The sequence below is a fragment of the Aristolochia californica genome, unplaced genomic scaffold (assembly GCF_029961685.1).
Source record: "Aristolochia californica isolate CCGP_79_NKW_82.1479 unplaced genomic scaffold, dmAriCali1.0.hap1 SCAF_3, whole genome shotgun sequence".
NCBI classification, from domain to species: Eukaryota; Viridiplantae; Streptophyta; class Magnoliopsida; order Piperales; family Aristolochiaceae; genus Aristolochia; species Aristolochia californica.
Window position 1 is genome coordinate 7456275 of NW_027181992.1, and position 23449 is coordinate 7479723.

Consider the following 23449-nt stretch of genomic DNA (forward strand, 5'->3'; position numbering starts at 1 on the left):
TAATGTCATTATTTTTTTCTTATAGTCCTTTCAAATTTAGGCCTTTTGTAGGTGATATTCATCAATAATACCTTTATCTATTGAGGATATTTGATTTTGGTAGTTTTCCACCAGCTGCTAGGTATCTCTTTCTTGGTGATTATGTTGATAGAGGCAATCAAAGTTTGGAGACAATTTGCTTACTTTTGACATACACAGTTAAATACCTAGATAAAGTATTTCTTTGAGGGAGGACCATGAAGATGCAAAAATTAATAGAATTTATGGATTTTAAGATGAGTGTAAACGAAGGTTTAATATTCGTCTATGGAAGATTTACTGATTGCTTTAATTGTTTGCCAATCGCTACAATTGTTGATGAGAAAATCCTTTGTATGCATGGGGATTTATCTCCATAATTACATACCTTAGGTCAAATAAAAGATATTGAAAGGCCTACAGAAATCCCACATTGTGGTCTCTTATGTGACTTATTGTGGTCTGATCCTAAAGTTGAAGGTTGGGCAGATAATGACAGAGGGGTATCATGTACTTTTGGGGTTGATAAGCTTGTGGAATTACTTGATAATAATGAGTTAGACTTAATATGTCGAGGGCATCAGGTTTGTTGACAAAAACTATGAATAATTTAATATTTTATTACCTTTTTACTTAGCTAATAGTTTCTCTTCATTTTAGGTTGTTGAAGATGGGTATGAATTCTTTAGTACACAAAGATTGGTGACAATATTTTTTACTTCTAACTATGGTGCAGAGTTTGACAACGCAGGTGCCTATTAAGTGTAAATGAATCATTGATGTGTTCATTTGAAATCTTAAAGCCAATTCTACTAATGTGAACAAAACGCTAAAGGTAATTGCCTTCTTCATTGTCATACTTACTATAATTTATTTTTTATTAAAAAAGTTTTTTTCTAAAAATGTATTGTCTACTAAAGGTGGAAAGAATTGATTAACAATCGGTACTTTTTTTTGGAGAACTTCTTCAAAGATTACAAGATTTATTGAGATATAATCAACTCTACAGAAGTTTAGATTGTTTGTTTTATGCCAAACTAACATCATTTATAATAGTCATATTTCATGTATATGAAGTATGTTAGTGCCATATATACTCTATGTACATTAACAATGATCAATATATACTATCTTGTTCTATGGAAATGACTGAATTTTACTTTCTTGTTTCTTTAGAAGAATGAACCGTGGTTAAATTCATTAACCCATTTCTTAAAATGATATTTCTTCATTTTACAAATTTGCTATATTATAGTATGAACCTATTGATTTATTAAAATATTTTAAAAAATTTGCCCCTTAATATGTGGCCTTTTAAATTCATTTATTGACTATTTATTTTTAGATTGAATAAAAATATCATTTATCATTTACTCACAGAAATCAAATTTTATCATATATAAATCATGGTAGATTTACCAATGTGTTAATTTAATAAATAGACTAGTGCTATTTTTTTTATTATAGTATTATATCAAATTTAGAAATGTTTATGATATATTTGAGTTAGATTTGGTAAATTTATTACTATAAAATTATTTTTTTATCACGAATCCAATGGGCAAACTTCTTGTTTGTATTATAAAATGTTATAACATAGTTTAGTAACTTTTTATTTAAAAAATTTGTAAAACTTTTTAAAACTTATTATAATTATTTAAAACTTTTTACAACATAATTACTTTTTACTTTGTTATAACATAGTTTAGTAAAACCTATTTAGGTATGTTAAATTACCTATTTTTGAATATAGTATACAATGTAAGAATATTATAAAATTCATTAATTTTGGTAAATTTAGTGAGATTTTAATTTCCACTTAAATGGTTTATTTTCATTATTTTTTTTATTATAGTCCTATCAAATTTGGGCCTTTTGTAGGTGATATTTATGGACAATACCTTGATCTATTGAGTTTATTTGATTTTGGTGGCTTTCCACCAATTGCTAGTTATCTCTTTCTTGGTGATTATGCTGATAAAAGGCAAGCAAAGTTTGAAAATAATTTGTTTACTTTTGGCATACAAAGTTAAATACCCAGATAAAGTATTGTTTTAATGGGAGAAACCATGAAGATGCGAAGATTAATAAAATTCATAGATTTTATGGTGTGTGCAAATAAAGGTTTAATGTTTGTCTATGGAAAATTTGTATTGATTTTTTTTATTGTTTGCCAATCACTGCACTTGTTGAAGATAAAATCATTTGTATGCATAGGGGTTTATCTCTAGAATTACACACCTTAAAACAAATATAAGAGATTGAAAGACCTACAACAATCTTAGACAGTGGTCTCCTATGTGTGTGGTCTGACCTGATCACAAAGTTGAAGATTGGGCAAATTGTGACATAGGGGTATACATACTTTTGGGGCTGATAAACTAGTGGAATTTCTCGATAAAAATGTGTTGGACTTAATATGTCGAGGGCATCAGGTTTGTTGACAAAGACTATGAATAATTTGATATTTTCATACTTTTATGTTAGCTAATTATTTCTTTTCATTTTAGGTTGTTGAGTTAGGTATGAATTATTTGCTACACTGATATTGGTGACAATATTTTTTGCTTCTAACTATGATGGAGAGTTTGACAACGCGTGCCTTATTAATGTATAAAAAGGATGAACCCCTTTTTCTAACTAGAGTAATAAACAATAGAAAATAACTTACACTTAATATTCTCTTTGGGTGATTGCTATGTACAAACATGGAGCATATTCTCATTATGGTCACCTTTTGTGACTCCGTAATTACACATAATATCTTATTTACTGGATAGTAGTGACTAATTAGTTGATCAAACTTGAAATTACTCAATTGTGTGCTCTCAATATTTTCTTTATTTTTGAATAAGTAACATTTAAGTGGCTTGAGGTAGTTTGTTTACTTCTTTTTAATTCTACACACCCGGGTCAATCCAATACACAAAGCCATTGGTATGAAACATGCAAAATAGCTATCTCAGCTGATATAGTCATTGGTCATGATCAGATGGTTGAAATAACATTTTATATGTTTCATACCAAATAATTTTTCGTATTGGATAGGCTATATTTTACACATAGGTTGTAGTTGGTCATCAAGCCTTGGTTTGGCAGAAAAAAGAAGAAGAAAGGGTCCAGAATTAAGGTTAATAGACAAGAAGAATAGTTGCAGAATGAGTGTCGACAACGACGTTTCTCCTAACATGACCATTTACATAAACAATATCAACGAAAAAATTATACTCGAAAAAATTATACTCGACAGTAGGCATCATTTTTCTCGTCATTCTAATCTTTTGCTTCCCCTCAGGTTTAAAATTTTTATTTTCTGTTAGTCAAAGTAAATTGTAGGCTCTTCGCCTCATACTTCAGTTCCAGCCTTACTTCAGTCCTTAGAAATAAATTAAAAAAAATTTAATGTGAAGGGAAGCTAAAACAATGAGGTTGATATGAAGGATATGGGAGAACTCTACTATATGTGTCATGTTTAGCTTGTTGTTCTAGAAGCTCAAGGTCTTGGCGCTTTTGCACCCCAATACACCAAAATTTAGGGTTGTTGGTTTTCCGAACAAAAGTTCCTCTTCCTTGTGTGTATGTGGAGATATATTGTCTCTTCTCTTGCCTAATTGCAATAAGAGTGATCTCTCTAGATCTTGATGGTTACTTATTTTATCTTGAACTTCCATTTTATGAATAGGAAATTAAGTCTTGCTTATAGCTTATGCTTTCATGTTTCAAAGACATGGTCTTTGATAGGTACTCTATATGGAAGATCAATGTTTTTAATATTTAATCTATTAACTTCCTTCCTGTTGAACATTTTCCTTCAAAATTGAATTTTACTGCACTTTCAAGGCCAAAAGGCCCAACTATATTTGCTTCATGTTGGTCTTTTCCCTCTGCTAGTGACCTTTATGGCACTTTATGTGTTTTATATATGTTAACTTTTTGTCCTTTTTAAACCAGTGACAATTTTTTTAAGAAGATGGTAAAAGTTCAACAAGGAAATATATATAATTATATGTGTGTTCACTGATTTGTCTTTCTCATGCTCTTTTTCCAAGTGCAGTTTGTTCTTAAAGAATGCTAAATATTTTTATTTGATTGAATTGTTTCAAATTTTCTCTTATTATCTCTATCGATGTGATGAGTTTAAAAACGGTTGAGTTTGTCTCAAGTTTAAAAATGGATATGTTTGTCCATTATACTTTCTACAGAAGAGATAGATAGGCATCTTTAACACATCTGAATCTTCATTACATTTTCAGCATGAATAGAAAGTCATGTTAATGATAACAGAAATGGAGTGTCTATGTTTCTTAGTAAGGCACTAATATGATTTTATTTGAAGGTTTTTTGGAAATGTGTATCCTAAGGATTGTATTTCTAGCTTTTTTTATTTTTTAGATATAAATTTCCAACTAGGGGCATTAAAGGGGCCTTAGGATCTTATACTCCTTGTTTAGATTCATTTAGTCTTTACAAGTAAAAAAATCCTAATGAAATCTGATATGGCAATAAGAGGTGTAAACAATGTATAAATAGAATGAAATAAACTATTTTGTGTATTGTGTTAATTAGGAACATCTTATTCTATATACTATATTTCATGATTATATACCATACTTTGCATACCTTTATTTACTGTAGGAAATAATGAGGAAGAAAATACGACACTCATGTTTCAATAACAATATGAAATTTTCCAAAATAAGAAGTTCACATGGACATGGATATTTAAAGAAACTAACATGTATGGGAAGAAAATAAAGGATAAAAGATGTCAAGATTGAGTGATTAAGTTTGACCAACTCTCCAATTAGAAGAGAAAATTGCCTAAAAACCTAGGACTCGTAGAGAAAAGGAAACTCAATTCACATCAATGCATGGAGAAGTAATAGGAGAGAAATAAGAAAAGAAAGATTTTTACCTGACCTGACCTCTGATGCCTCAGATACAGATATCTCCTAAAATAAAGTTCAGAATTATAAAACGTCTTATTGATTAAAAAAACTAGATTCAAGTGCTTAAATTTGATATAAAATGCTTTGTGCTTAAATTTGTTGTGATTGCTTGATTCGCTTCATTTTGTAGCATGACCCTTACCGACTCCACTGAGAATATCTCCTTAAAAAGTAATCATATTGACATGAAATTTACTCCTTGTGAAACTAGACTTGAATATCTTTGATTCAAGTATAATGGTATTTGATAAAATATACTTCTTTTGAGAGAAATAATCGGATAAATTTTGGACTATGCAATCTGGCCAAATTGAGTATTTTTTCTTCGTAGGTGATGGAAAGGGATAGTTCCAACATCATTATTGACTTTTTCAATATTGATATTCTCTCTAGAAAACTCAAATTGAGAAATGGATCAGGTTAGAAAATAGACTACCTTAAGGTGATTGTGCTATATCTCAGGGCACTAACTAGCCCACAGATTTAACTGGTGAAGCAGAAGAGAATTGGTAGTGGTCAAATTAATTCTTGAAATGTAACTCCAAGCTTGTAGCATCTGAGTTGGAAGTTGATATCTTCCTTAGATTATTTAACCAACTTCAAATCAGAAAATATTCATAGTACACAAATTATTATCCAAAGGAAAAGATCAGATAGTGATACATATTAGCAACACAAACCGAAATATTCCAAGAACTTATTCAAAATAGTCATCCTTACATAAGTTTGTTTTTCGATGCAATGAATGGCAGCACAAACAGGAAGGCTGTGCATGCATCAACGAGAAACACTTGTGCAGGAAGATCATGGCCTAAGAAAATGCAGAAATTAACTACGAACAACAAAGAAAAAAAAACAAGACACGATGGGCTAAGAAAAAGAAGAAGCTTGAGGATATCGCTAGCCGAGCGAAGGCAAGAAAGAGAACCCCCCAGGAACTATATTAAGTATACTCAGAAGCCCTTGCAGTGACTTTCCCAGAAACCGTAATGGCGATTGCAGAATCCCACCAACGGGAAGTGAAGCATCGCAGGTGGAAAGCGGGGTTGCAACGACCAGGTTACAGTCGCTGAGTAGTGATGAAAGAAGCGATGTGATGGGATCCAGCAATATCGAAAATACTCCATTGGAATCGGTTGTGCTACTGGAGACGACTTGTTTGGAGGCTCCACATTGGATTTGCACCTGCGCATCTGCAGAGGAAGAGAGTACGAGTCGATAAGAATTCAAAATCATAGAAATTCTCTGTGAGATTGTCTGGAGCTAGCCTTTTACTTACTTGCGAAGACAGGGGTGACAGTGCCTTTTGTACCCATGTTACCATTAGCAGTGCAGAAGACTGTGCCGCTAACACGAATCAGTCCGAGCAGTCCACCTAGTTGAGCTTCGGCAACTAGGGAAGCTACCGAAACGAACAAGACTAAAAGAAGAAGGGATTTGGAGGCCATAGCGACTGTAGTTCACTAAATCTCGTCGTGCAACTGATGTGCTGTAGAGCTCAAGAGGTGGAGTATTTATAGGAAGGGAGAGGCCCCAAGTTGACGCAACTTTTTCAACTGTCATCTTCTCCCGATTCCATTTCCAAATCTTCTAGTTTTGACAATACAAAAGTACTTTGCACGAGTTACCGTCCCCAAAACTTGGAATTGTGGATCTCTTTCTTGGAATGGAAAGGAGAAGTTGCAGGCATGCAGTGACCACAAGAACGCGCTTTCACTCATGCTGGAAGAGGGAAAAAGCTTGCACGAAGGAAAATGACACAACCAGATTGGAACGAGAGGTTTAGCCAAGTTGCATTGAGAAGGACGGTACTCTAAACTCGTTTTAAAAGGTTTATACATGCTTTATCATTCCAAGAAAGGGCTGATCCAATACGAAAAGACATTTGGTACGAAACATACAAAAAACACTATCTCAGCCATCCGATCATGGTTAACAGCTATCTCAACCGTCCGTGAAATAGTTATCTCATAGCCATTTTGCATATTTCGCACTAAATGATTTTTCGTATTGGATCATATTCCAAAAAAGTGTCTTCTAAATTTAGTCTACTAAATCTTTTACAATTAATAATAAAATAATAAAGTTTTAAAGATATTCAATCTTTTTACAAAAAAAAAATTGTAAAATTTGAAATATCTGAGGCTATCTCTTTGGATAGATAGGAGGTACCCCCTCTTCCTTTCTCATGACAATTAGAAGGAGTCGAAGTGCTTCTTGTGGACGTGAGAGGGGTTGCCCTCCCCCTCCATTTTTGCTTCTCCAACAAATCTTGTTGGATAGATAAGACAGAGGGGCAGCCCCAGCCATACAATGTTTGAGCTTTTCTGACTCATTAGCCTCTCTGCGTAGTGGGATTGGATACAAGTGAACAGGGGAACTCAACTGGGCAGCCTACTATACAATTTTGCGTTTTTTCAATGGTCATGAAGAAGAATAGAAGCCATAGGATGGGGTTTCCCTCTTCGTGTTGTAACTGCAGCCCACTGACACTAGTGCGGTCCCTTCATATATCATCTCCCTTGACAGACACTTCACCTCCTGCTGTAATTGCTGAGAACAAATCTCGTTTGTTTCTCTCTTCTTCAGGAACTGGATGCTTACTCACCAGTTGGATGGAGAGGAGAATAAACCTAAACCCAAACCCTTTTGGTCTATCTACACTCACCAAGAGCCATCATCCTTTCTCTTCTACCTCAATTGCCCATATCTTAGAATGATCATTCTTCTGGGGACAAGAAAGAAACACAAAGCTTGTGACTTTTGCCTCTCTTATACGGCATCGCTTCTGTAGCCATATATTATCACTAGCCTGACTATAGGCCTCCATTGTGAAGAATGTAGCCTCTCAACCACGGCAATAATATCAACCACTCTTAGAGAGACTGACTAGATCCAAGTCTTCTTCATCAAAACCACTTGCCGACTAGTTATATACTCTCACAGGCCCATGACAAACACTGGCAGACAAAGCGCCTTTTTTCCATTCTGATCAACGCTACCCCTCCTGCCTTCTTTCTTTCAGGTCTCGCCTTTTTATTTTGGAATTGGATACGGAACTGCATTGAGACTCTCCAACAAAAACACCTTACCATACTTTTTCACTCCACTGCAGAGTAAAAAGATGCTGAAGATTTGCTATCAGGTTCATATGTATTTAGTAGCTAGTTTGACTATACGTCAAACGATTATAAGAGTTCTTGTTCTAAACAAGAAGTTTTAACTGAAATGTGAGAACTATAAGGCTAGTCACTTGATTAATCTGTCAACAAGTATAATATAAATTTCAGAGATAAACATGAGACAGAATAATTGGCCAAAAAAGAAAACGAGTTATCTTGTAATTCCTTTCCGATTCCCTTGACTAGTAGCTGAAGATGGTTTATTGACAGTCGCTTCTAGTCTCCTAGCTGTTCGAAGCATAGCTGCCTGCTTCTGGCGGTGGCTGTGGCTTTTCCTTTTACTGCATAGAGACCAACAACTGTGTCAGCCACCAAGTAAGCTTGTATGCACAACTAAAGGTTGTAGACATATCACCCATTTGATCTGAATCATTTGATTGGTACAGCAAAATGAAGCATCCCAAAAGTTTTACATGTTTCTGATCCAAAAATATGATTGTTTGAACAGAAGGCATGTCTAGGCTGCAGGAAGGCTAATGGTTGCCCCACCGGGTGGGGAACAAATCAATGATACAATGTGGGTACACCAACATATGCCCACTGAATGACGAATGACACCTTTAAGTGGCAAATGGACAAAAGCTGGTGAGCAACAAATATAAAGAACACTTTACCTTACAAACAGAAGTCCAGCAGTAAGCACCATTCCACCAACAGCCCATGATACCTTTTCATTAAATGGTGCTTCATTGACCCATTGATGAAAATCTTCAATCAGCCCTGAACTATCAGTTTTCAATGATGATCCAGACTCTGAGCCACTCCAGGAGTTTGCAATTGAATCGAGACTAGATTTTCCACCATAGCAGAAGGGCTCCTCAGAACCCTCGTTGTATTCCTCTGGCACATACACTGAGAAACCTGCAAGGTGGCAGAGCTCTGTACCATTAGAGGCCCATTTGGCAGCTTTACCACAAACTATGTCATTGAACCCACAAGGAGATAGAACCTGAGGCACAAAAAGAATGCAGATCAAAATCTTAATATGCTGCAAGTACCTAAAAGTGGTAAAATGCCAGAAAAAAATTTGTGGTAAATTTCTTCCACTAAATAATTGCACAGACTTTGAATAAACATAAATAATTCAAGAATACATGGGCGAAATGTATAGCAATATCTCATGCAATGCAATGCCTTTTTTTGTTATTCTTAGTATTCAAATGAAAAACTTAAAATATAAAATTATTTTGTGCTATTGGCTTCTGTGCGGTTTTTCATAAAGCCTTTCTGCATATGAATCCAAATGAAAAGACATTTAAAAAAATTAAAACATCATAAAATTTTGGCTTTCATAGATTGGGGGAGGGGGGGCTGAGATTGTTCTATATATTTCTTGGCCATACAAAGATGTTAACATTCAGAGAATACCCACATGGTTCTTTGCCTCCACTGAAAAAAATGCATTTGAGCAAGCCTGTAAAACCATATCACAAAATGAGGAACATATTAATGGAGGTCCAGACTGAACCCCAACACGTGGATCACAGATGGCACACTCCAAGAGTTCCCATAAATGCAAGCACTCTTGGTTTGCTTCCCCAGAAGATGCAAGCCTTCTAATAGTTAAGAAGGCAGGAAGAGTCTGAACTACATCACAACAGGTTTTTTTTCTGAAAACCCTGCAAACGGTCAAGTCTTTAGGACCTTTGGTCACTTTTCTTGGAGGTTTTCCTTCAGAAGAGAATGGAGGAAATCGACCACCAGGAGAAATACACAATTCACTTGATTTACCTGCATAAACAGATTCTGAGTTTAGAGGACAGAACCTAAGGTAAGATAAACCAAGAATTCACAGTTCACAAGAGAGGGAGAGAGAGAAAGAGAGCATCTAAAAGTCCTCACCCTACTCTCCGACCAGTAACGATCCCATTTTTAATGAAAGAAATTTTGAATAAGATTTCAAGCGATGTTACACTATTGCTATGACAATTGACATTTTTATGTTGATTGTACATAGACACATACGATCACCGAAACTCCTGGTGAAACTTGAACCCAAGCCAAGACCTAACACGAGAAGCCCCCCATGTGGCCATTGAGCTAAAGGCCCAATTCACAATTACATACATGCTTCCAATTTTGATCTTCTCAAATCAATTGAAAATGCAGCGACTTGTGTCAGAACAGTGTTCTGCGTATATATTTGATACTAAAAACTGAAGAAACAGCACCAACTAGTCTGGATTATCAAAAAGTTGAAGTCTAGCCATCCGAGACTATCAAACTTGTGGATGAAAACCAAGAGATACCTTACAGTTTAGAATTGTCAACTCGTCGTATCATAAGTGTTACTATTTGGAGATGCCAATACTATTAAAGGAAATATGTCACAAATCTAAATCTGAAGAACTTGCAGATCACACTGAGTGGAAACCTCTGGTATTACATAATGGGTTTGCTGATCTAGTTGCCAAACTTTTGCTTAGTTCAACAAAACACCTACTAGAGTAGTCATGCTTTGTGACCAGAATATTGCACAATGAGAAAGCAGTATTCAGAAAAGCTGAAATTAAAGACACGTTCGATCAGAGGCCTAATAGATCACTGGTGAGAAAGGTTTTGCCTACATTTGTTGATGGACCAACAACCAGTTGAAAAAGGCATAAAATGTCATAGGTAGAAGTTTACAAAATACACTAACAAATGCATACCTAACTATGAATCTTGTAATTATCAGAATGGAAGAAAAAAATTCATGTACCAAACCCCACATAGCCGGGGCAAGGCTTGATGAAGATGACAGCATAAGAGATGTAAATACATAGTGGGGTAGATTAATGGGTGACTAAACAACTGAGAAGAAAAATCCGGGAGGAAGTGGTGCCTCAACAAGTCCTTCCCAACTCTTAACCTAACATCATTTCTTGTCCGAATCAAAGATGAATTTTAACACCAACCAACCCACCCTATAAAAGAAACGCGCAAAAGCATGTAGGATTCATTCCAATCAACAGATAATTTATTCTTACAGACCAGTTCACATTCAACGCAATCAGCCCTTCCATTCGCCAGTTCAGCATTAGCCAGTAAGGGAATGGGTCATGGCCCTGCACCCTGTCTGATCTAATATCAAACAGTAACTAAAACAAAAGAATTTTCTACCTCAATTTGTTTAAATAAGTTCCATCTAACGACTCCTAACAACTTGAGCTGCTATACAATACTCATGGATCCTTCATCTTCACTTACGACCACTAAATTTAAGCCATTACCTAATCTAACACCACATCAGTCTCGACTAGCTCCAAAATCAACCCAATAAAACGAAAGAACGAGGCAAAAAGCATCAATTCAAGAGAAACCGTGCGCTAGAGAAGGAACATAATAAAGAAACGGGTGGCTTCAAGGAACTGAGCATGCAAACACGTGCCCTAAAAGATAGAGATGGTACCAGCGATGGTGCAGGCTACTTGGAGGTTGAAGAAGAACAGAAGCAACAGATGATGTTGTCGAATCCCATTATCCCGCATATTGCGAACACAGTCTATGGATATCGATCGAAGCAGAGAAAAAGGACAGCAGGGGAAACGCCTACGGGGTCATCATTCGTCACGGATTCACGATGGTCTTTTCATGTACGAAGCTATGTGACCGTCGGTCGATAACGGGTTCAATCGGACGATAACGGGATGAGAGACCATTCTACATAAAACACTCCGATTCTCCGAAGACCACTGACTATTATCAATATATGGATCAATAGCAGAGATAAATTATACAGATGGCCCCATATATAAATTTTCTTATTAAATAATAATCAATAGGTAATCCAATTCATGCATGATTAAAAACCAGAAAAACCCATAATGTCTTCTCTCTTAGAACAGGATCTCTAGAATGGATATGGAAGCTACGTAATCTCGTCTGAAACATGGAGCAAGTAAAATTAATTAAGTTATTTTCTCCTTTCAAGGATGTTAAATTGGATCGAAGGTTCTATCCCAAAATAATTAGCCACTTAGGAAATTTTTTCCCCATCTAATAAATACAAGATCTTTATACTTATTAATGTAATCTTGCTCTGATACCATGTTAAATTGGATCGAAGGCTCTATCCCAAAATGACTAGCCACTTATGAAATATTTTTCCCATCTAATAAATATAAGATCTTTATATTCATTAATGTATGTGGGACTATCCTTTTAACAAAGAAAATAACCGTCTCACAACTATTGAATCAATCACATCTACTGTGTATTATGGATCTAGGGGGGATAACCATTTTCAAGAATCATGACCGATAAGTTCTCTAAATCAACAAGTATTACCATGCAATTATCTTTTGAAAAAACTTTTAAAGTGGTTTTGTTAACTTTATGGATAAGCCTCAAATGGGGTTTTAGAGTTCAATTAAAGATAATAATATTTTTTATTCTCAAAACATGTATGTATACAAATTAAAAAAAATAAGGTTTTCATTTCAAAAGTGTTATAAGATACAACACATGATATAAAAAATAAAATGATCAATTTAAACAAAGTCCATCTTGATTATATATCCTTAAACAAACTTGGTGGGCATGCGTTTCATCAATAGATCTGCAACTATGTCTTCATCAATAGATATGCAACTATGTCTTCAGTATACATGTGCTCTACGAGTGCTTCATTGGATTTGACACGCTCCTTGATGGCTAAGTACTTAATGTCGATAAGTTTGTTCCGTCGTCCACTTTTACTATTTTTAGCCAAGAACATAACAACAAAATTGTCATAATAAATCATAATAGCTTAGAGATTGAATCAACAATTCAAAGCTTGAAAATAAAATTCTTTAACCATATACCCTGTGATATAGCCTTGAAACATGCAATAAATTAAGCTTCCATGGAAGACAGCAACTAGTGATTGCTTCACACTTTTCTAAGATACAACTCTTCTATCTAACATAAAGATGTATTCCTTTGTTGACCTGTGGAGTTAACACTCCCAACAGAGTACGAGTTTGAATATCCAACCATCACCAAGTTATCAAATCGTTTATACGTAAGCATGAAATTCTTGGTCCATTGAAGATATCACATGACCTTCTTTATGGTTGTCCAGTGATCCATACCAGGGTTACTCTGATATGTATCCAATATTCCTATTGCAAATGCAATGTTTGATCTTGTACAAACCTAGGCACACATAAGGCTTCCTTTATGCCAATACTGCAAATGCTTTGGAGCTTGTATTTGGAGACTGGATCAATATGGTTTTGCGTATGATCTATGAAAGGATTGTGTCACCTTCTCCGGTGCCCGGCTGCTTAGTGTTAAAGATGAGAAACATTCGGATTCTATTTCTTTTAGAACTAATCTTTTTAATTTCTTCTCATAACTCTTCCATATTTGAACGGATTCTATTTCGGAGTTTCAAGCTCGATGCTTACCTCCTTCGTCCCTCTCCATCTAAACCCCAAAATTTCATGAGAAATTTCAGCATAAAACGGCAGTTAGGGCTGTTTCTTCAAATGGGACTCGTTACGTTGAGATGTAGAGACATGTCTTACTAAATCGCAGGTATTCTTAACCTATCTTTAGTTTTAACTCATTTTGAAGCTATGCATACTTCATCGTATCAGCTGCCCAAGATGAAGCAGCTTACTTTGTGAATTCAATTTACTGGTTTCGAATCTGTGCACCCATCTTATTGATTGACATCATAGAGTCTATCCGTTTGGTAAATTTCGTTCAATTCAAAGAAACTGTCATGGAATCCTGCAGTACTTTTGTTGGTCCATACTGATAAGGCCAATCGGGAAGGCAAAAGATGATCTATATCAATCATTCTTTCCGCATAACACAACAGAAGAGAACCATTCCTCCATCACGTGCCAACGAAGGAAGACGAGTCAACGTTTCCCACTTACATTCACTTTTCAATGTGACATGAAAAAGAGTCAGAGACCTTAGCTGAAGAATCCAAATTCCGTTCATATATTCCATGCCTAGAAAGAGAAAGAGCTGGGTCTGGGTATAAATTAATGGCAGGGAGAGAGACCTTTCACGCATACAAGATCAGAAGGCCAGTCACGGCAGCGGAAAGATCAGAGAGGATAAAGAAGGTGATTCCGAGATCAGAGTGGTGATGGGCTTTCCTCAGCTTTGCTCTTCTTCCCCCGCTTCTCTCACTGTTTGGCGCAAGTCGCTTCTCTTCCATGGAAACGGCTATACTGTCTTTGATAATTCTAGTGGGAAGATGGTCTTCCGAGTCGACAATTACAACCACGATTGGCGAGAGGAGACGTTTCTCATGGATGTCCAGGGGAATGTCCTCATCACTATTCGACGTTGCAGAAAGGTATATAACTGATTTTGTTACAGACGACCCATCTTTTTTGTGGTTTTCTAGATCAAGATATCAATATCCTCACAAGAACAAAAGTGACAAAGAACAGTCTATGCTTGAATTAAAGTTTTTCATTTTGTGCCAGTCTCACTCCATAAAACTTATAAGATCTATAGAAGATCGAACATCACTCTCTCTCTCTCTCTCTCTGAAGTCTAATGGAGCTTAATAACATCTCTATATATGTTTGCCAAGGATAGAAATTACAGAAATTGCTTTCGTTTTTTCTCACGAGAGCACTGAGCGGTGATTCTTCTGGTACGAACCAAGAGAAGATGTTCCACTGATTGGTGGGGTCCACGGGAATCGTGGCAACCGGTCGGTGCTACCGGGAACAAGTTTTTTCCTTCCATATCAAAGAAAGATGATTTGAGATATGAAACTGATAGTGATCTATTTTAACATATCTAAGGGCTGCAAAGGGGAAACTCAGTTAGGTAGAAGTCTTTTCTGGTCCCATAAACGATAATCTAATATCCCAAATCCTCACCAATTTGAGGCAAAGTCATCCATTAAAACGAAGTTTAAAACGATTTTCTTTCGATTTTCAATGACAGGCAAAGCATGTAGATAAATAAAGATACTAAACACGGGTGTGGATGAACTGTGCAGAGGTTGAGCATACTGGAGAGCTGGAAAGCATACGAGGGCGAAAGAAGTGCAGGGGAGCAAGAGAAGCCTTTGTTCAAGGCTACAAAGACATTAGGAAACCCAAGTTGCAAGATATCAATGGCGGAAGGAAACGCGGAGAAGGCCTTCAACTATCGCATGGACTGGTCTCGTCAAAACGGATGGTCGAAGATTTACAAGTCAAGTTCCGGTTACTTGCCGGTAGCAGAGGTAGCTTCACGTTTGCAGAGCACTGAGACTCTAAACGCAATCATGATTCATGGTTAACACTGTTTCTTGAACAAAATTGTTTTATATTAGCAGGTCCATAGAAAGAATGCGACGAGGCCCTACGCTCTGTATGGTAAAGATGTTCTCACCCTGTGTGTGCAACCGGGAGTTGATCAAGCTTTGGTCATGGCTATGGTTATGGTCAATGATGCAATGAAATGAACCATCTGTACAATTTGAACCATCTTTCAGACTTGAGCATTCATTTAGTTGATATTTTGAGAATTACTACAAAAAAATTGACTTCTGCCAGCAAATTTAATAATATTTTTTTCTAACTTGCATAAGATCACCCTGATGTCTCCATTATAATTTTTTTTCAGCACATTAGCTCTAAGTTTTTCTAAACACAAATGTCAGCTCAATGCAGAGTTGTTACGCTATTTGATAAATAACCATGTAACCCCATCGGAAACAAATGTTGCATCATTATGTGACAGTCGGGACTTTTTAAGCCCAATACTTTTGGGGGATTCACCATGAATCAACGCGATATATTTGAAGCAACACCGTCTGGGAACTTGATGATACAGAGCTATTTACTCAACATTGTGTACGATACATGTGGCATATACAAATCATCTTTTGTTCTCAAATGAAGTTCCTTTTTTGTTCCCATATTTTCCTAAGTCAAGTCTAGAATTCATTGAGTCTTTGATTTACCAATTATATTCAACAGTGTGCTCAAAATACTATCAAACTTTTTTTTTAAAATGCATGTTTAAATTTTGTTGCAATCTCAACTTCTTGGAGTAACTCAACTCAATAAATATACTCTTCTTCTTCAAGTCAATTCATCAACAAATTGTTTCTTTTACCTATTTGCTTGAGTTTTGCCACAAAGCATAAGAGGGAGCTTTTGGCAAATTTTTTATCAATGTCATATCTAGTGAGCACTATCATGGGGGTCGATGTTCCAATCTGCCATGAAACTAGGAAAGCATTTAAAGTCCAAAGAAGTGTTGCACACATTTTAAACACCTCTCTTGTGTGCCTCAAAAGTGTGCACACCTTTCGGCCACAACTCGTCGACCAAAGGGCATAAATATACATCAATATCGTTGTCGGGGTACTTGGGCATAATGTAGTGATGTTTCATACATTTCCATGAAGTCAGATTAAACAGGAACTGGTCTAATTGGATAACCTCTCACGTAAACTGCACGAGAATCATCTTTCTCCGTGATTGTGAGTGGTAATACGACGCTACGGCAGGCTAAAATCCCAATCAACCTGCAGCACAAATACCTGACGTAAATTCCAGCTACGGGAGTTGTCGTGATCTCTAGTCCTCCTCTCCTCTTCTTTCTCATCTCCATCGTCTACATGGCTACATCTTTCGCTTGCCCAAAACCAAACTTCAGGAGATTCCATAAATTGGTATAAACTGGTCTGAGTAGACGTAAACTTACACGGGTCTCGACCATTCGATTTAACTTTTGGTTGTAAAGACGTATTCCTTGACAATTCCGTCATTCTCTATCCACAGACGTTCTCGTAATGAGTAAAACAGGGAATTGGATTCCTTGCTTCATTCGTCGCCCTCTTCACTACCCTCCTCAATTTCAGAAATCTATTTAACTAAATTTAATTTTTAAAATCTCACTATCAACATTTTTTTGTTTTATTTCAAATTTCAAAAGGCAATAAAAAAAAGGGCCCAACCGGGTTCGAACCGGTGACCTCTTGATCTGCAGTCAAATGCTCTACCACTGAGCTATGGACCCATTGTTGCTATTCAACAACATTACAATTATAGATTATAGCCCCTGTGATGTTGCTTATGGCCCATTCCCATTTTTTTCCCCTCAGTGGGAGGGGCCAATAACCCTCCTCCAAGGACAATAAAGGAGGAGATTGAGAGGTTTCTTCCCCGCTTCTTGTTGTTTATCGGCCCTTCTTAAAAAGACTCCCTATGTAAAACAATGAAGAACAAAAATGAGAGTTACTTTCAATATTCATAAAGTATTTTGGTACATGTTTATCCTCTTTTACAAGGGGAACCATTAGATGGGTTTGATAATATAACAGAAAGAAATCACCTTCACTGATCGAAATTAAAGTTTACTTGAATAACGTATCTCATCCGTATTTGATCTACATTATAAACAATGTATTCGTTATAGAGCAAAGCACCCTGCAAGACAAAGTAAGGTGCTTATTAGTGAACATATATGATTTGAAACATCAAAAGTTACTTTTTGGCTTCTTATACCTTTGGACCCAATTGCTCCTTGGGTTTACCAAGAGGAACAACAACATCATCTTCAATTGAATGAAATTCCACTGAATCTGGTGCCGTTGTGCCTACTCCTTTTGTGCTGCATCAAAAGGAATACCCACATCAAACTTCATTGCAGTAGAACGATGAGGTGTTTAAGAAGATACTTGCACAACATGTACACATAATGAACCTTAGCTTTCCCTCTGGCAACTGGTCAGCATTATAGTTTGCAGTTTGAAGCTCAACCATCTCCCCTAGTGCAACCTAAATAGAACCAAAAAGAAAAGAAGTTGAGGCCCATAAAGAGACAAAAGTGATAGAAGACAAGTACAATACTATAGGACACCGTATCAAAAAAGGTGATGAGAATAACCACCTCACATAACAGAAGCACACAACTCGAGATGTTTGAGATGCATAGCAATAATTTGCACTTTTCGAGAACATATCAGCAAAATAAACTCCCTTCCCAAACATGTATCCTGTGACTGGCGCTTCTGGTGGAGCAATTCGTAGCCCTGGAGTATTACCAAAAAAAGTTTCAGATAGTGCATAAATTTAGTTCACCTGTTAATTGTTCCTTGAATATCCAGGATTCCCTATGTTATGACCAGTACAAAAAAACTATAGCCAGAGTAGCTATTATGGAAGTAAACCAACTAGAATTTTCTAGTTAAGAAAGCAGATAAGAATCCATGGATCCTATCAGTTAAAAATACAAGTTCAATGGTATTTTGATCATTTTCTACATTATATTTTTCTCTTATAGTATGGTTGTTAGATAGACAATGTCTTATTTTATCTATGGTTCAATTTTCATTCAATTTAGACATGTATTTTAGGAGACATGTAATTTTGAGTATAGAAGGGCATTTTTGTCCTTTTGTAAAATATTACTTAAACCCTGATTAAAAAGAGGGAGGACGTGCTTTTCTGGGACTTTCTCCAAGGCAACAAGGCTGCTCTTCTCCCAGGTCTCCTTTTCTCCTTTTTTCTCTTGGACTGATTTCTTTCAATTTTGTGGACCTTCTCTCAATTTTCAGCAACCTCCTTGAAGGATTTTCCCAGATTTCAGAACTGGTAGGGTAAAATTTTTATTTTTTTCCCTTTTTCTACCTGTATTAGCCTCTTGGCTAATGACTACTGCTATGTAATTGATTATTGGGATTTAGAGGTGTTTGACGATTCCAATTTAAAGAAATTCTTCAAATTTGCCTACATCATTAACACTAATACTTGTGTCATCCTGATTTCTTGCAATTAGGTCTTTCTTTTATCGATTTATGGTCTTAATTGCTGAATTTGATCACTATTGCTTGGAAATTGAATGAATTGGGTGTTGAATTGCCCTAATTGACTTTGGTGTAGAACCCACTTGACTACGCAAGCATAGAAATTTGGGGAAAGCATTTCTATTTGGTTGATTAACGCTCTAGTGTATTGAATTGTGTGTCTTTGTGATATTTAATAGCTGAGTCCAACACACAAGTTGTTGTTCAGAGGACTATTGAGCTTAGATGTGAAATTTTCTCAGCCTATTTAGATAACTACGATACGGTTGAAAGGATCAAATTATGTGAACTGGTCTAAATCAGTTTTGATGTATTAGAGGGTCAAAAGAATGACCAAATATATAACAGATGATCCCCTTGTGTCTATTACTGAAGATTGGGTGGCAGAAGATAATTTAGTAATGACCTGGTTGGTCAATAGTATGGAGTCCAGATTTTGAGTTGCAATACTGCTAAGGCAATATGGACTACCTTGACTTCCATTTTATCTCAAGAAAGTAATTTGTCAAGGATCTATGAGTTATATGTGAAATATTTCAATATTAAGCGTGGAGGTAAATTAGTGACAGATTATTTCACAATGATTAGAGTACTATAGGAGATTAGTACATTCCATCCTTTTACAACGAATGTTGAAAACACTCGTAAGAAATAAAATCAGATTCAAGTAGCCCCATTTTTGGATGGTTTGGGGCCCAAGTATAATGTTATTCGAGCCCAGTTGTCGGCCAATGAGGATGTGAACACCCTTGTGCAAACCTTTAATAGAGTTATTCGAGCTGAAGATGCAGTAATAAATAAAAATAAGTCTAGTGGAGCTATCTCAGAAGCAACTACTCTTAACCTCCAGTCTTTTACTGGTAAGCTTGATGGTCAGTTTTGTGGTGGTAATAATAGAGGTAGAGATCACTCTTTCTCTACTCGTGGTCGTGGTCAGAATGATCGGGGAGATAAAAAATGTGTTCATTTTGGTAGGACTAATCATATTTCTGAGAAATGTTGGGAAAAATTTGGTAAGCCTACCTGGGCCGACTCTATAGTCATAGATAAGGACGCCTCCTCACACACTGAATCCTATGAGGAAATTCAACAGTTAGTACTGTGCTTGGGTCAGCTAATTGTTCCATCTACTACTTCTCAAAATACTGAGACTCCTCCTTCCTCGGCGAGTTCTACAATGGCTAGCAAAGGTATGACGACATTGAATGTGTCTCATTCCCCTTTTAAATCATTGATTCAACAGCCTCTACACACATGTCAGGTATACCTTCCTTATTTCAATTCATTAACCCATCTCATTCATATCGTTGAGTTTCTTTAGCTAATAGATCCACCTCTCCAATGGCTAGCAAAGGTATGACGACATTGAATGTGTCTCATTCCCCTTTTAAATCATTGATTCAACAACCTCTACACACATGTCAGGTATACCTTCCTTATTTCAATTCATTTAACCCATCTCATTCATATCGTTGAGTTTCTTTAGCTAATAGATCCACCTCTCCCATTCAAGGGGAGGGTACAATCAACACAACTCCACAAATGTCCTTAGATTCTGTTTTATTTGTACCAAAGTTTCCAGTTAATCTCTTATCTGTGAGTCATATTACTAAATCCTTAAACTGTTCAGTAACTTTTTATTCTACTTCCTATGTTTTCTAGAAACTTGCAAACAAAGAGGACGATTGGTTCAAGACATGAGAAGAGAGGTCTCTCAGAGAAATACTTCACTGGACCTCAGAGAAACATAGAAATGGAAAATGGAACAATAGATAACATTTTTGTGAAAATGCAAAATAAGAAGATATAAAGAGAGAAATTGAAGAAGAAAAGAGGGAAGAAGAAGAGGGGAAGAGAGACTTCTTGAGAAAAGTCTCGTTCCTCTTCTATTTATTAAGTGAGGCTTAGTCAAAGTACAAAAATGCCCTCATATATTTAATAGCACTTAAACCCTTATATCTCCTAATGTACATAATCAATTTATATGAAACTAAGCCTAGTGATATAGTTAAACATGAAGAGCAAGATAATATAGACTTCAGAAACATATGCTGCTGTGAAAAGACCAAAATACCCCTCAATAAATTTTTTAACAATTTCCTTTTATTATTGGATGGACAAATACATTTTCTTCGTGGTGTGCAGAATAGAAAAGAATATTACTCACCTTGTGACAGAATGCCAGCCCAATTTGTGAGTCGAGAACCATGCCACAGGAGCATTCTATTATTTGTGGTAGAAAACTGCACATAAATCACTAAAGGCATTACAGCCAGCATATTAAGAAGGCCTTTAACCATTAACATACATGCAGTATGCACTTTAGCAACCACCCAATCAAACATTGCAACTTGCACATAGACATAGTAATGTATTAGTGGATCCACCTGATATATATGAGTGAGGTTACAGAAAGGTGTTAGTTCACAAATTTCACCTTTTCATAGCGCTCAGCTTCGCCTTGCCTGGAAACTTTAAATATCTGTACAATGTCGATACTATAATTTGAATGTGTTTTGGCATGAGTATTCTTCATGTATTTCTTTATCTGGTCAGATAAAATAAATCTCTTAAGTGATGAAAATTGAAGGATATTAATCACTGAAGAAGAACACAAAGACTGGATATGAACACAGCATTAGTATCTCACGAGTTATTATTGTCAAGAAAGCTACTTTACTTTCTTTGTGTAAAGAAACCTGCATTTGAATGCCTTGATGTAATCAGTTTAGTCGTGCTCAGAAAATTACTATAAGATATACATAATCTTCTCCATCATTGGCAGAGATATCAACTGCATTTTCCACTCATGACAGAACTCACAAACAATAACTGACCTTACTGAGTCTGGAAGTCATGGGTAATTTAAAGTTGTGTGACACATCCTCTCAAGGGATCATTTTGTGATTTCAAATGTAACAATCAATATTTGATCAAGATGCTGACAAAATTAAGGGCAAAGATTCTCCCAGTGTATGTGATTTTTGCCACATGGATAAACATTTAAGTTTGTTCGCATTAGTAATAAATCTACTACTATGTTTGCATGGTTAAGTGCTTATATCGTTTAAAGAAAAACAATAATAACTGCATGAATAATATTAAAAGTAACAATAACAACAACATCAGTAGATCCCAACTTTACTCAGAGAATAACATTGCAGCGTTACCATGAAAAATTCTTGAGAATCTGCATCAACTGGCGTTAGTTCACAGCAAAGACGTTTATAATGATGGTACAAAGGATCTTCCTGCAATACAGAGACACTAAGAATACCAACTGCAAAGATAGAGGTCCTCAGTAACTATTACAGAGAATGTCATCCGATAAGTATTGGTTGCTATGAATAAGTGAGAGATCTCCTTATGATTGATCAAAGCTAGGAAAGAGTTCAAAGCTTGAGGAACTGTGGCCTTGACCATATGAGGAGCATACAGGGAAAATCGAGTTCTGGAAAAAAATTAGTTTTTCACAAAACAGAGGCTAAAGTATTTTTTTGAAATAAAAAAAAATAAAACAACAACTTTCTCCCAAAAAGATCGAACATATGTCTGTGGATATTTTGCACATGTTAGGGTCTGACTTGTTGATGGAAGTCCCTCTTAGGTTAAAGTCTCATATATCGTTCTTAGTTGGGAATAGAACTCCTAAATTTGGTTATTTATTTTTGGGTTGAACTAATGGTTGGGCCTTTGGCTCAATGATCACAGAGGAGGTTTATGGTGTGATTTATTAGGTTCCAGTCTCATTGAGGGGGTAGGCTGGACCTAGACCCAACTTAAACATGGTATTAGAGCATGGTGTTAGTTCTATTGGACCTAGTTTGTGCCCCCTTTTATGTAGCCCATGCCTCATGCACCCATTATTTAATTGTTAGGGGAATAATGCCCCTTTTTTCCAGGTTGAAGTTTGGAAAAATGTAGTGGGTTTAGTTGGGAAAAAACCCACTATCTTCAGCAATCATTTTGACACGGCCCTGGACCCAACTTTAACAGATTCAAGAGAAGAATAAAAATATAAAAATAAATCTAATGTTGGACTGAATCTGAAGTGCCATGAGTGCTCGTCCGCCAATTGATGCCAACAATACCATCGATGACTATTTCATACAGCTATTAGATTTTAAACTATTTGTTAAAGTTGGGTCTTCATCACAAAACAATTAACCAAAATTAGGAGCTCTCTTCCCAAATATTAAGCATAAGATATTTCTAATTTTAGATTCATATAGGACCACACTTATCACTTTCCCCTTATGTGTAGGCCCCCTTTATGGCTCTTTATGCCTGAAGTGATCTGGTGTGGGACCCACATAGCCTGCCATATCTTTTTATTAGAATTACTTTGGGTTTTTTAGACATAATTGTTTGGATTAGATATGGCTGATTCTGGTGAAGTGTTTACACCAACTAAAGAGACATGGAACTCTAATGGGAAATATACAATTGTGAATACCACTAAGAAACTAAATGGACAAAAATACTTAAAGTTGGTCAAAATCAGTCTGGATTTATCTAAAAGTGAAGAGTAAGACTAAATACATTTACAC

The 23449-nt window shown here is 36.0% G+C and overlaps 4 protein-coding genes, 1 non-coding gene and 2 pseudogenes across 5 annotated transcripts in view; 3 read left to right on the forward strand and 4 right to left on the reverse strand.

The window, feature by feature from the left end:
- The first annotated feature begins 80 nt into the window (after nt 1-80).
- On the forward strand, nt 81-839 carry LOC137958715 (serine/threonine-protein phosphatase PP1-like; annotated as a pseudogene).
- Nucleotides 840-1841: 1002 nt separating this feature from the next.
- On the forward strand, nt 1842-2462 carry LOC137958717 (serine/threonine-protein phosphatase PP1-like; annotated as a pseudogene).
- Nucleotides 2463-5867: 3405 nt separating this feature from the next.
- Nucleotides 5868-6415, reverse strand: LOC137958718 (phylloplanin-like). Its single transcript, XM_068805813.1, has 2 exons — nt 6247-6415; nt 5868-6160 (listed from the first exon to the last, which is right to left on the reverse strand). Exons 1-2 carry the CDS (start codon nt 6413-6415, stop codon nt 5868-5870), a joined length of 462 nt encoding a protein of 153 aa, XP_068661914.1.
- Nucleotides 6416-8160: 1745 nt separating this feature from the next.
- On the reverse strand, nt 8161-11787 carry LOC137960111 (folate-binding protein 1-like). Its single transcript, XM_068807599.1, has 4 exons — nt 11541-11787; nt 9522-9880; nt 8764-9098; nt 8161-8430 (listed from the first exon to the last, which is right to left on the reverse strand). Exons 1-4 carry the CDS (start codon nt 11617-11619, stop codon nt 8301-8303), a joined length of 903 nt encoding a protein of 300 aa, XP_068663700.1. The 5' UTR covers nt 11620-11787; the 3' UTR covers nt 8161-8300.
- Nucleotides 11788-14222: 2435 nt separating this feature from the next.
- Nucleotides 14223-15545, forward strand: LOC137958719 (protein LURP-one-related 8-like). The gene is made up of 3 exons (XM_068805814.1): nt 14223-14435; nt 15096-15323; nt 15417-15545. Exons 1-3 carry the CDS (start codon nt 14223-14225, stop codon nt 15543-15545), a joined length of 570 nt encoding a protein of 189 aa, XP_068661915.1.
- A 1493-nt stretch (nt 15546-17038) lies between these two features.
- Nucleotides 17039-17110, reverse strand: TRNAC-GCA (transfer RNA cysteine (anticodon GCA)). Its single transcript has one exon. It is a non-coding gene; the product is annotated as a tRNA-Cys (tRNA).
- Nucleotides 17111-17366: 256 nt separating this feature from the next.
- Nucleotides 17367-23449, reverse strand: part of LOC137959961 (poly [ADP-ribose] polymerase 2) — a 29380-nt gene continuing 23297 nt past the window's right edge. Inside the window, 8 exon segments of the mRNA XM_068807398.1 lie at nt 17367-17520; nt 17599-17704; nt 17798-17871; nt 17984-18003; nt 18006-18125; nt 21067-21142; nt 21337-21447; nt 22070-22150. Of these exon segments, the coding sequence (XP_068663499.1) occupies nt 17428-17520; nt 17599-17704; nt 17798-17871; nt 17984-18003; nt 18006-18125; nt 21067-21142; nt 21337-21447; nt 22070-22150 (681 nt within the window). The 3' untranslated portion in view covers nt 17367-17427.

Excerpts from the sequence above, each read along its gene's own strand:
- LOC137958718 (XM_068805813.1), bottom strand. The coding sequence starts at position 6,415 with ATGGCCTCCAAATCCCTTCTTCTTTTAGTCTTGTTCGTTTCGGTAGCT. Across the intron at positions 6,161-6,246 it reads TGTCACCCCTGTCTTCGCAA|ATGCGCAGGTGCAAATCCAA; the intron begins GTAAGTAAAAGG and ends CTTCCTCTGCAG.
- LOC137960111 (XM_068807599.1), bottom strand. The coding sequence starts at position 11,619 with ATGCGGGATAATGGGATTCGACAACATCATCTGTTGCTTCTGTTCTTC. Across the intron at positions 9,099-9,521 it reads CAGTGGAGGCAAAGAACCAT|GTTCTATCTCCTTGTGGGTT; the intron begins GTGGGTATTCTC and ends TTTGTGCCTCAG. Across the intron at positions 8,431-8,763 it reads GCTGGACTTCTGTTTGTAAG|TAAAAGGAAAAGCCACAGCC; the intron begins GTAAAGTGTTCT and ends GTCTCTATGCAG.
- LOC137958719 (XM_068805814.1), top strand. The coding sequence starts at position 14,223 with ATGGGCTTTCCTCAGCTTTGCTCTTCTTCCCCCGCTTCTCTCACTGTT. Across the intron at positions 14,436-15,095 it reads CTATTCGACGTTGCAGAAAG|AGGTTGAGCATACTGGAGAG; the intron begins GTATATAACTGA and ends TGAACTGTGCAG. Across the intron at positions 15,324-15,416 it reads GTTACTTGCCGGTAGCAGAG|GTCCATAGAAAGAATGCGAC; the intron begins GTAGCTTCACGT and ends TTATATTAGCAG.